The sequence below is a fragment of the Ostrea edulis genome, chromosome 1 (assembly GCF_947568905.1).
Source record: "Ostrea edulis chromosome 1, xbOstEdul1.1, whole genome shotgun sequence".
NCBI lineage: Eukaryota > Metazoa > Mollusca > Bivalvia > Ostreida > Ostreidae > Ostrea > Ostrea edulis.
Window position 1 is genome coordinate 69,507,056 of NC_079164.1, and position 13,785 is coordinate 69,520,840.

Sequence of the window (13,785 nt, forward strand, 5' to 3'; positions counted from 1 at the left end):
CAGCAACAAAGATACAGTGATCTCTTAAAATAGCCCTGTATCGTTATCTTATTTAACAAATGTCAGTAAATTAAAAAGTTTCTGAAAATGAACGAAATGTGATAACCCAACATGATTATGTACACCTTGTTACAACGGTACTGCTTCCGTATAAGACTCCATAAGAACGCAGAATTATCTCCAGTATTCTTAAGACGTGTCTAGTCTAGAATTGAGAAATCAATACCCTATCTTTTAAAAACGGGATTACTTAAGGCATAGAAAGATAAACCCGGGAAATGTAAGGGAACACTTCAGGTGGGCAACAGGTAACTAATTAAATGTTGAACTTAATGTTAATTAAGATTAATACAAAACATAAAAAATGGCGAGCTAATATTCTATATTTCATAAATAATATCGTGATATAGAATTTTAAAGTATACTCATTTGTACATATGAAAGATAACCTATTTTTCAGTTTCATCATGTTGACTAACCTTTTAACGTGGACCATATTTGGAGGTAATTCCCTTTTATCATAATTCCTGTCCTTTTGAATCAAGTACAAATAAACAAATAATGTTGCTGGGTTTTTTTTTGGGGGGGGGGGGGTGGGGGGGATGGGAGGTTTGTTCAAAGCATACTGTCCAACACCGAGCCATGGACGGCCATTTAGAATGCATGCCTGTTAGCTTGGGAACCAGTAGTTATAGTTTTCTTAACATTTAAAAAAAGTGTACCAAAGAATTATTCAATATCAATAATGTACTATATGTGTGTATCCCGAAATAGCATATAAATAATATGACATTCCATAATGCTATGAATGTACACAATGGAAATCATGATTATTTTAGATGTACTGCCCGCGATTGAAAAACATACAGACAATATATCATGTTTTCTATACAACTTGTAAGTTTGCAGGATTATCTATGCTTCATATGACTAGTGTTTTAGTTTTAACGGGAACCGTTTTGAATATTCCCTGAATATCCACTCATTTACTAGGTGGTGCCATTTTAGTAAGTCATATTGAATCGTTCAATAAACGCATTATCTACTGCAAAACCACTCCATATTAGTTAAAACATTATCCAACTTCTAAGCAACTTCCTGGTCAGTAACGTTCGCATGCGCATGCGTGATATCAGTTATTTTAACATGCCAGTAAGTGAAGCATTTCAAAATGTACCTAAATTACAACTTCTAGACGATTTCATTATGAAACCAATCTGTTATAGAAATATAAGTATGATCCTGTCAAAATCCAAAAACACGTGCCTGCGCGTGGTTGCGAGTAATTTGACCATGCCGATAAATTACAAATCTTGATATATATGTTTAACTACAAGGTTTAACTACAAGGTAAATTTCTAAAGATTTCAATGAAAAAAAAGAAGAAATGAGAGAGAATCCAAAACTGATAGTCGCAAAGCAATATACATGTATGTGCGTGTGTATTTCAGCACTGTCAATCATCTTGCATTATACATGTAGGTTGTTGTTGTATGTACCTCTGATGTTAATGTTGTCTCATTCATAAGGGTTAAAGATGTTTAGATATTAGTCATATCAAAATTGACAGCAAGTCTTTGTGCATACAGATAAGTAATTTTGATGAAGGAATTAGTACTAAGGGAGTCCGAAATATATTTGCAAAATTAATTCATTGAGAGCTAAATATGTTGTACAACACATACTGGATTTTAGACGGTAAATATTCCATTGAACGCACATTCACACGCACTCAAATTTGATTAAGGATTTTTTGTTTAATCTTTCCTTGGGCAATCATATCATAAACCTATCAAAATCATTTCATTTCAGGCTTTTATTTCTAAGTTGTGATCATTTTAGTACTTAATGAGAAAACAAAAAAGTTGGAAACTTGCACCATCAAAAGACGATGCACATTTATGCAATCTTGGTGATTTTTCTATATTTCCAAACACAAAAAGATAACGGATACTGTCGTCAAATTTTTGGTTTCTTGTTCATTTTATTGATGTTGTCACCATATGTTGTTTCGGAATATTTATGAATACCATTACTTCATTAGAATCAAACTCCTCCTCATGTTGCATTTTCCTGTTTTGACAACTTTGTAGATACATGTAGATGAAAAGCTTGAAATTGAGTTGTTCTATTATTAAAAGGATTGCAAAAATTACAGAACATTACGATTCATTTAGCACTGCCTAATTTGAATCTACACTGTAGGTTTTACCCAACAATTTACTGTTCTGGTAATATCATAAACTAATAAATCATAATTGATTCTTTAACCTATTGCAAGCTTAAGTTGAATATTTGCTCGATTTATACGAAAGTTTGTATCGCACTGTCTTATAACTAGATATAGAAAATAACTTTCTCTAATGTATGATTATTTTGGATTTAGGGTTTTGTTTATGTTTGAATGAAGGGAAAAACGCACGGGTAAGTATAATCCATTTGGATTTGAATCTTCTTTGAGTATCATAATACGTAATTTATAACAGACATGTATTTGAAATCTTCAATTATTCTATGTTTTCTCGCAAGCTGTGCGCTTTCATATTTGTATCCGGAATAGTTTTACAGTCGAATGTGTTGTGGTTATTGATGTTAAAACCTTCAAACTATCAAATAATGGTTTTGCTTATCATATGATAACTTGGAATGGACTACACTCTTTCAAAGTATTGCTTTTTATTTATGAAATTACTTAAAATGGGTTTAAAGATTTCATACTATTGTAGTTAGTTTAGACTGTCATATGAATATCTAGAATATCAATGGAAACAAAGCTTTCATACTTTTACACAATTTGCATTTTTCATGTAACTGCTTTCTTTGAATCTCACCTAAACAATATTAATTTTCTATACATATGTAGTAAGAAAGTGTTCGTTTCGCATTTCAGTAAACTTACGGTATACTTTTCCTTCGTTCCTTTGATAATGATGTAAATCAGCCTTTCTGTAATGTGATTCATTTAGCTGTGGTTGTCGTTTATCAAACCAGATGTTATCAACTATATAATGTATAAGGATATTATTTGTTAACTTAATTGGAATGCATTTAGTTGGTAGCTATTATTTAACAAGTATTTTATCAATCCTATGTTACTTACATAGCAGTATGTGATTCGAATTCTTTATTGCTATTGTGATTTCGAATTCTTTATTGCTATGGTGATTTCGAATTCTTCATTTGTTATTGTGATTTCGAATTCTTCATTTGTTATTGTGATTTCGAATTCTTCATTTGTTATTGTGATTTCGAATTCTTCATTTGTTATTGTGATTTCGAATTCTTCATTTGTTATTGTGATTGCGAATTCTTCATTTGTTATTGTGATTTCGAATTCTTCATTTGTTATTGTGATTCCGAATTCTTCATTTGTTATTGTGATTTCGAATTCTTCATTTGTTATTGTGATTTCGAATTCTTCATTTGTTATTGTGATTTCGAATTCTTCATTTGTTATTGTGATTTCGAATTCTTCATTTGTTATTGTGATTGCGAATTCTTCATTTGTTATTGTGATTTCGAATTCTTCATTTGTTATTGTGATTGCGAATTCTTCATTTGTTATTGTGATTTCGAATTCTTCATTTGTTATTGTGATTTTGAATTCTTCATTTGTTATTGTGATTTCGAATTCTTCATTTGTTATTGTGATTGCGAATTCTTTACTTCTGTAGTAATTTCAAATTCTTTATCTCTATATTGTAATTTCGAATGTTGTATTCTATTATAATTTCGAATTTTTTAAGTTGATTGTGATTTCGAATTCCTTTATTGTTATCGTGATTTACTTTTATTTCATATACAAGATTAAACCAGTCTGCAATCTGCAACAACTCGAACATTATCCATATATTCACTGTTTCGATCGGAATCATGTGCCAATATACACCGCCATCATGATTGGATCGAACCTCAATGACGGAACTAAATGCCTAGTGTCGTGCAACCATGAAAGGGCTTTCTCAACGTGGAAGGCTTGCGTCAACGGAGAATGGGTCGGGTCTGAGTTTAGTTGTAAAAGTAGGTGAAATAATTCTTCCTAAAGATGTGTACTTATTTCCACGATACATGTATATGTAAATCACTCTCAAAAAGTAAAAGCTCGTTTGTATAATGATACATATTTACATTACTTAAGAAGATTTGGACTGTTGATATGAGCAATCTATACTATGTAATTTGAACAGAAATTATCTTAAAAATTCTCCATTTTAAAAAGCCGAGGTTGCTATGTTAAAAAATATCATCTACAGATATTCAGAAGAAAGACTCTCATCACATAAGACAAAAGCGATGGTGGTGGAGTGGTGGTATGTATTTCTTGTAATCAGTGACCAGATTAATGTAGAAGTAAGGGCTATGGGATTAGTTAACAATTTCGGGGGAGGGGGTCCGCACATATAATTACTATCTTTAATCTAGCGATAATAGTAATGTTATATTTCACTGCTAATGGTAGTTGGGATTATCTATTTCTGTGTATCAAGTAAGTTATCAAAATATACCGGACGTTTGAGACAAGTTCTACTTGAAATTCACAGGCGGTGGAGACGATACACCACCTGAGATTACCTGTCCGTCGAGCAAAACAATTTATACTGATTATACAGGAAGAGCGTACGTTAGGTACAATCTACCCACTGCAACTGACGGGGGAAGTCACGACGGAGTCACGTAAACATTAAAACATTAAAACACTAGTTTCAATTTGCATGACAATTCCATTTTCAAGCTTCTTTTAGAAATCTAATGTCTACTAAAAACATTTAATTCTGATTATACATGTTTACATAAAAATGAACAGTTTGCTATGATTTAATAGAATGACGAGAACTTCGGGTATAGCGAGTGGAACCAGAACTGGAATTGGCACTCATATGATTTGTTACAAAGCAAAGGACAAGTCTGACAACGAGTCTAAACAATGTTGTTTTTACGTGTATGTCAAAAGTAAGACAATTCATATTCATAATTGATATATATTTCTGACATACACTTTTCATATTGTATAGGAAATGATAATTGGATTTTTCCTTAATGATTATAAGTCTGAAACAGAGGAGATGAGAAAAATAGTAAATACATGTACGTGGTTTATGATTTCAAGGTTGTCCAACGATAGACAGATGCAGGAGAGTGCACTGTACAAACACTCACAATCAGAAGTGTCAACTCTGTGATCCTGGTTACCACCCAGAAGGCAACAGATGTGAACGTGAGTCATCATATCTATCATTTCTCTTTCCGTCTGTCCTAAACACTTTTGGTACGTTGTTTGTGCAATCTGCAATATACACACTCGATGATGCTAAGTGTTTCGTTATAGAAATGTTTTTAAACGTAATACATGAAAATCAATATTTTCTGTCTCCTATCAGTGTCCAACATTTTACACGGGGAAAAATCACAGCGCTTTAATCGGTTTTTTAATTTAAAAAATTCCAACTACATCATCGGATATTTCCTCTTTTCAAATATTATGTACAATGCATGCATGTTTTGCTGTGTTAACATTGAAATCGATAATCTAGCATCATTACTGACAGTATTAATTGTAATCAGACCAGAACTCGCACCCCTCGGTGTCGCTACACACCCTTACTGTTACACTACTTCTACATGTATTTCTTCAGTTATAAAGCATGCAGGCAAAAAAGTCATATTACTCTTTTTTTACTTAAAATATGCTAACGTTTAATACTGAAATAGAATTTGAGGAACTTGAATTATGTATGAGACGCTATATTTACAGTACAAATATTGATGTAGTAAAATATTGTAGTATCACTTTATTCCCTCATAAAAAAAATACTGACTTTTGTATCCAGAAGAACGAAATCACAGCAAGAAAATATTTTCAAAACGATGGAAATAGTTGGAATTGGCTAAATTAACAGATAATACAATGTGCATGGAATTTTGAACATTTTGGGTCAATTTTAAATGTGCTACCCCTAATTTTTTTTTAAGGAAACGAATGAGAAAATAATTTTCTTTTTCTTATATCATCCAATATCCCTTCTTTTTTATGTCATTGTGCACCTTATCCTTTTAGTGCTTATGAGAAATCTTCCCAAAATATCCAAGCAGTACATAAAGATCAATGTGGGAAAATTCTAATGTTACACTGATTTTGACTACGGATATCTCCGTTTACCTGTTCAAGATAAAGGGCTCACGGCGGGTTTTACCGGTCGACAGGGGATGCTTACTCCTCCTAGGCACCTGATACTACCTCTGGTGTGTCCAGGGGTCCGTGTTTGCCCAACTATCTATTTTGTATTGCTTATAGGAGTTATGAGATTGATCAATGTTCGTTATCTTCACCTTTCATGTATCAGAGAAATTTTGTGTACCCTATATCTTATTGAAGTTGCCATTTTTTAGTACATGTATGTCTTTAGCATCTGATTCCACCTCTGGTATAGGCAGGGGTCCGTGTTTGCCCTTCTTTTGATATTGCATTATTTCTAAGATTTAATAGATTAATCACTGGGGGTTTTGCCAAGAGACAGAGATCTTTCCATACGCACCAGTAGTCCATTTTTTGTAATTAAGGCGCAAATCAGGACAAAATTTGTAATGAATGTCAATCATATATAATCTATGTCTGCTCAGAGGGAATTCCAACGGGTCGATTAGTATGATACAAGAACCCCGACAACTACATGAAATACTTGGTGTGTAAAATGAATATATGCATTATATCAAGACATTTGGCTCACAGCGAGTGGGACCGGTCAACAGGGATTCTTACTGCTCCTAGGCACCTAATCCCATCTCATCTGTGGTGTGTGCAGGGGTCCGTGTTTGCCCAACGCGTTATTTTTGTATTCCTTATGGAAGTTAGGAGATTGGTCACCATTAATTATCTTCACCTTTCATGCATTCTAGTTATAGTATACAAATATCATATTTCAACGCATCTATTGAATATTGGAAGAAGCTATCCTTACTATGATACTCGAATTTTTCGAAGTAAGTTGACCTATTGTTACTAGTGATGTAAGTTACTACAAAAGAAACACTGTTCCGTAAATTTTTAATAACTTAATGACTTGAGTAAAATAGGTTGTCATGATATGCAATTAAAGTAATTCCACCCTCCTGTGATGTCATCAGATTTTGCAAAATCAATTATCTATTTAGATTTATGAAAAATAGGAACATAAATTTTGTTGGAGTATTTTCCGATACTTATTGTAAAAAATCTTGTTAGAAATAAACTATTTCAAAAGTCTAAGTTATAGAGGAATAATCAATGATACATGTCAAAATATTGAATCCAAGGGCAATGACTCTGTTTCTATTGATTTCTTTATCTAGTCTATTATGCGATAGATTTCCTTTATTTTTTACAGACATTTTGTATATTTTTGTGAAGATATAGTTTCATGAAATTGTTATGAATGATACTATATCGTCATAACCAGCTTTTATGAAAATTTTATTACGTTGTTTACGGAAAATAGCAATTTTCTGACGGTGATATACGATTCTGTTTATGTACGTCTCTCATCTTAAAAAGTGTGATGACCTATGTATTTTATTTGATAATTTGTTAGTTTTAACTCTAATGAATGGAAATAAATACACTTTTCAAACTTGTATCAGATAAAACTGCGAGTATGGAGTCACCTTAATGGTACATATACATATGATACTCAGTCTGTCTATTCCTGCAATATAGTTTAATGTATCACAATTTGAGAACTTGTACTATGTCCCATTAAAGGGGAAATTGGAGTGGGGGTCTGTATTGTGAACGTTGTCATTGTTTTGGCATGACATGCCACCAAGGGAAAACAATTCTTCTCAACAATATTTAAGCTCTGCAAAGTTATTGTACACGTATGATATTTGAACATGTGCAATGTATATATGTTCAGTAAAGTTGGGTAATAATCAAAATAGAAGGATAATGTCATGGATCTATATGCACAATCGTTAATTGAATTAACAGACAGTTAACATATTGTTACCGTTATATAGATGAACGAGTTAATGGTCATGTGAATGTCAGCTAAAGTAGCTTTTCACAAAAGTTAATTGGTAATGATGTGGTTTATGAAAGGTGAAGATAGCGAACAGTGATCAATCTCAAAACTCCGATAAGCAATACAAAATAGAAAGTTGGGCAAACACGGACCCCTGGACACACCAGAGGTGGGATCAGGTGCCTAGGAGGAGTAAACATTCCCCGTCGACCGGTCACAATCGCCGTGAGCCCTATATCCTGATCAAGTAAACGGAGCTATCCGTAGTATTTATAGTTTGAATTGAAACTGACGGCGATTCTGCGTCCAAATATACATTCAGTACGTATCATATCCTGATTATATTTTAGCTACGTGCAGAATACCCCACTGTAATGGCACACAGTTCGAGTGCGAAAGTAATACCAGGGGCACCTGTATGAAATGCATCGATGACAACGTGATCTGGAAACCAGTGAATAACAACCATACCTGTGCAGGTATTTACAATCTAAAATGTCTGAGTTCCATATGAAATATACTTAATGTGAAATTATACCTCATATTGATTCCATCGCATGACGCAGTCCAGTTTTAGATTTCTTAATAGTTGGTATTAGCTACAACTATATCACACAGGCTGTATTCTTCTGACCTCGTATTTAGATTGTATTTTGATATTTTCTCTGGTCATGAGTCACAAAACATTAATCATCATATTCAATTACATCATGAGCAGGCTATGGCTTGACATGCACCTTTCATGATTTTCTAGGATTATGACCGAAAAATTTGCATCAGATCCTATTGCATCAATTTTGAAGAGGGTTAATTAGTGTACGTGTAGTATTGCATTATCGGATAATTCAGCTGATAACTCGCTCTTTCTCTCCACCGTGTTAAAGCTGACATGGATTAATAAATACGTACACCTTCCTCATCTTATCCGCCATATTTATCTCAGATAGCCTAATTTACTCTACCCGTATATACCCCAAATATGATTGTCACACCTGAGTGATTTTTCTAGGTGGACTCGAGCAGTGTACATCTCCGATAGTAATATATAGGGAATGCAAAACAAATAAAATCACATTTTAAAACATTATGCTTTGCTCAAAATTACAAAATATTTATTGTATACCAATGCAACATTTCGAAAGTTTAGATAATTTAGAAAAAAAATGCAACAAAAAAAAAGCTTTTCTTCCATACTTGCAAGTGCATGCAAGTATATGCAGTTTCTTATGAAATAAAGGCGGAGAAATCATTTGACAATTACATACTGATAGAATTGAATAAGCAAAGAGCATAAAATATATTATTTATATCAATTCTTGCAAAATACAGGCCCATGCCATATGCATAATATGTAATGCGCATGGCATATTCGCTAAAAAAAATCATATCAAATACGGACGTCTATTCAACAGGTATCGGAGATGTGCACTTACCGAAAATATTAGATTCTCTTTATTCTGATAAATCCACGAAACAAAATGATAAACTCTATTTGTATCTCGTTAGAACTTTACATCACGTTGTCATTCTATTATACAGACTGCTACACACTTCACCCGTACCAAACAGGGTGTCTTCAGTCAGGGGAGATGTCAGAGTCGAAAAATTTTCCTGTATTGAATGCTTGTCTGGTCGAGGTTTTGCAGTTTATAGAAATCGGGAATCTAATCATATACACTGAGCATCTGGTTGGATATATTGCAAGCTCAATTCAAAATTTATCGATGATCATATACAAACTTGGATATACAAATAAGGGAATAATGATCGAAAATATACGTCTGTTTGAAAATGCGGGTATTACATTTGCAATCCATAATAAACAGTTGATTACACAAAGACACATATAAAAATAAATGTATAAACGAAAATATAGTTTTATTGTCTCTTTGGGAACCACATAATTGTTTACGGTCTCTGTATGTCCATATTCATTGATTGAATAGGAGAGAGAGAGAGAGAGAGAGAGAGAGAGAGAGAGAGAGAGCGCGTCCTACTTCGATGAACAATATATCATTTCACAGAAGGAAAGAAAATTGATCACTGATATAATGGTAAGCTTACAAGCATTAACAATTTTCAGCTATTTAAAAATTTGTGATTGACAATATATTGGAAACTTACAGGAGTTGATGCTTATAATTGAATTCATTACAAATTTAAAAACAATATTAGTTTAAACTGTGCATGTAGAAAATACTGACTTTATATGTTAGAATAACGGAAAAAAGTAAATTGTCAAAAAGTGGGGAGAGCAGACCAGCCCAGCCTCCCTGCCCACCCCAAACCCCTGTATACGTGCATGAAACAACATATCAATTCGTGTTGAAAGAAAGGTGCATATCTGCATTTCATTAAATTCCAAAGGATCTCCAATTTATGTGTTCCCCTATCAATTATTTTGTATGCAAGATTCGTTCCCGAATTTAGAATCATGCTTTCAGTCAGAGCAGAAATGAATTCATTTTGAAGTACATCTAGTTTCAATGCAAATGTGGGGTTCCTTCTTTTAATTTCATCAGATTCATTAGAACCCCCTCCCGCAAACTATGCAGCTTTGTTTTTATTGATATCTAAATCGGCATATGAATCCGGATATGAATTATAATTTTTTTCGTGATCATATAGATATCGATACTAGAAAATGTTTATACTATCATATCAAATAAAACCTCAACACGAATTTTACTGATTTATGAATACTAACATCTTATCGAATACATTTGAATTTGAAATTTCGACGTACAGCGGTATGTCTATTTCAGAATATATCCATTGTGCCAGATCTACGAAATGAAAATATCTATGAATAAATTACACTCAAGCCTGAAAGTAATCATTATGGCATGTTACAGAAACGTTAAAACACACATATGCTATAGTCCTGCAATGCATGCATGCGATTTTTCTGAATACATGTATTTATGTATTCGTGAATGAAGTTCCTACGCTTAAAACTATCTTGGCCTTGATGCATTTTTTTGTGATTTTGGTTTACCATTCCTTACACTGTGTAAATAAAGGAAAACTTGGTAAAGGGTGCAATTCTAAACCGTACAATTAGTATACATGCATGTGTTGAAAAGCAAAATGTAAATGAAATAACCAGACATGTATCGTCATTTTTCATTGGGGGGGGGGGGGGTACAACAGGAAGAAAAAAAATGGAAAATTAGATTCTTCAAAATTTCTTGCTATTCAAAATAATAATTAAAAAATATGAACGAAAACAGCAATAATATAAAACAAAACCCCCAAACAAACCAAGATGTTTTATCCGATGTTCAAAGTCCTATTGTGGGGGTGAAGGGTTAAAAGAGTCTTTTACTTTGACTGCCTCAATAATTTCTCCCTACACTTCATTTTCTTCCACCGTTGGGGGTGGGATGGGGGGGGGGGGGGGGGGTAGAGTCCTCTACTATGAGCGCCTCATAATATCTTCATTTTCTTAATTGATGGTGGTGTGTGCTTCTACTATTATATCAGAACTTTCATGCTGAGGCCAAGTTGGGGGGATGTCACCCAATATATCTTTTATTTGCATTACAAAATAACAAAAAAATGAATATTGTTATCAAAGGTGGGGGTCAGACACTCTCGTCCCCTCCCCTTGATTCTATTTGATTGATAACGACGCATAATATGATAAATTCAATTATTACATTTTGCATTAGTACAATTTGCGTCGAGTTCAACGCAGAATGTAATAACGCAAAATGGCATAGATATATAAGATCTATTGAGCGCCAAATTAGCATAAAATGAAGTAATTGAAAATAACATTATTTAAAGATATGTTTATTTTTTAATTATTGCGTGCTTTAAATGAATCAAATAAATCTGAATTATCAATTAATGAGAGCAATTTTGAGTTACTGTTTTCTTATATTGAATTAACGATATCATTTGTTTTAATAAGAGCGCGATTATTACAAGACCATCGTTTGAATCTCTCTCTCTCTCTCTCTCTCTCATCCCATACACTCGTACAGTATTGTATATGCAAATTATCTATGCACAAACAATTTATGTACCTAAATGATTTCCTGATTTATAAATCTGCAATACTCTGACCAGTAAATCATACGGTATAATGATTCATGCACAATACAGGGTAAATACACATGTATTCTACTCTGATACATGTACTTCCCCTCATTGAAGATAGCTGATCGGCACGGGCTAAGTGTGTCGCAATCTGTACAATGGACAATGTTGTTTACTGTTGGAATACAAATGGAGTGTATCGTTTTGTTTCATGGATTATGCTAATAAAGGGAGTTTTACTACTACTTTGAGTACTTTCAACAAGTGTACACGTACATCTGCGGTCCTTGAGGGCCGTAAATTACATGGAGGCGGAGGAGGCAGCTGCCTCCTCCAACTTTTGAGCCAAAAAAATTAAAATTTAAAGTTCATTAGAATTTATGTTGTTTCCAATAACTAAGAACATGATACCTCCCTTAAAAAGCATTCCAAATCTTTCTTTTAGAATGAGTTAGTCAAGAAACATCTTAGAAGGCCCTAGAATCAAGGATTTTGCACGAAACGTGTTCAGTGTGCACAAAATGTGCTCAGCGTCTGGGGGCCTGGGCGGCCCCCAGACCCCCGCCTAATTTCCTGCCTCCTCCAAATTGAAGGTTAATTTACGGCCCTGTCTTTTACAGATATTACGAGTAGACCCAGGTAAATAGTCGTCCGCATTCGATGCTTTTTCATTGCGAGCATACATGACCCATGTCTTCTTTATACGTACAGTAGCATTTATGTATTTGCATTTTGCTTGAAGTAAGTGTGAAAGGTATAGATTTTATACCCTTTGCTTATTCCATTTCATCAATAGATAATAGATGAAATATTTCTCCGCGTTTTTGTATAGTTTTGACATATTCATTGTAAATGTATGCACTATCACGTAAAGAAAAGGCATTCTATATTTATTTATCCAAAGCTTTTAGAATGATTTACTACTGTACGATATGTTTATCATAATTTTGAGCACTGCGTGGTGTTTCAAAACGTGATTTCATTTCTTTTTGATGTCCTATATATTATTATCGGAGATGTACGTGTTACTTGTCGAAGCTACCCGCATAGGTAAATCGAAGACACTGATGTGAAGTGAAGTGTAGCAAAACTCGTCCCCTTATATACCATGTGAACCCTGATACATATAACAATAGAATATCCAACTAATATGGCGGATTAGCAGAGAAATATGGCGGACATATAGAATTATACTATATTTATTCATTCATGTCAGCTTTAAGAACAAAGTTCTAAAGAAGCAAATCTGCGAGGACGGCTAAGCGAAAGTGCGAAGTCTCGAGTGCGAAGATGCGAAAACATAAAGACATATCAGAAATAACATCGTCCTTTTGCCTGCGCAACATCAATCATTCAGCCTCGCACTTTCGCTCCACCACTTCCTTTTGCAGGAGGACTATTTGTTTATGCTCATATGATTTAGTGTATTCGCCATACGTGCATGATATATGATGATATACTGGTTCTGTAATGTGACAGATTGATTATTATGTCTCTGAACACAAAGTGTCGGAGACATATTGTTTTTGCTCCGTTTCTTATTATTATGTCTCCGAACACAAAGTGTCGGAGACATATTGTTTTTGCTCCGTTTCTTATTATGTCTCCGAACACAAAGTGTCGGAGACATATTGTTTTTGCTCCGTTTCTTATTATTCTTATTTTCTTCTTCTTATTAAGGTCTTCCGTCTCCTGCGGAAGACCTTACTATTATTGTTCGCGTTCTTCTTCTTCATCATTA

At 33.6% G+C, this 13,785-nt stretch overlaps 1 protein-coding gene across 2 annotated transcripts in view; it reads left to right on the forward strand.

The window, feature by feature from the left end:
• Positions 1–205: 205 nt before the first annotated feature.
• Positions 206–13,785, forward strand: part of LOC125683612 (uncharacterized) — a 56,934-nt gene continuing 43,354 nt past the window's right edge. For both annotated transcript variants that reach the window (XM_048924966.1, XM_048924992.1), the window contains exons 1-9: positions 206–308; positions 461–504; positions 2,387–2,424; positions 3,807–4,020; positions 4,254–4,310; positions 4,542–4,674; positions 4,823–4,950; positions 5,108–5,215; positions 8,348–8,476. In XM_048924966.1, coding sequence (XP_048780923.1) covers positions 468–504; positions 2,387–2,424; positions 3,807–4,020; positions 4,254–4,310; positions 4,542–4,674; positions 4,823–4,950; positions 5,108–5,215; positions 8,348–8,476 — 844 coding nt within the window. In that variant the 5' untranslated portion in view covers positions 206–308; positions 461–467. The remainder of the gene's footprint in view (positions 309–460; positions 505–2,386; positions 2,425–3,806; positions 4,021–4,253; positions 4,311–4,541; positions 4,675–4,822; positions 4,951–5,107; positions 5,216–8,347; positions 8,477–13,785) is intronic.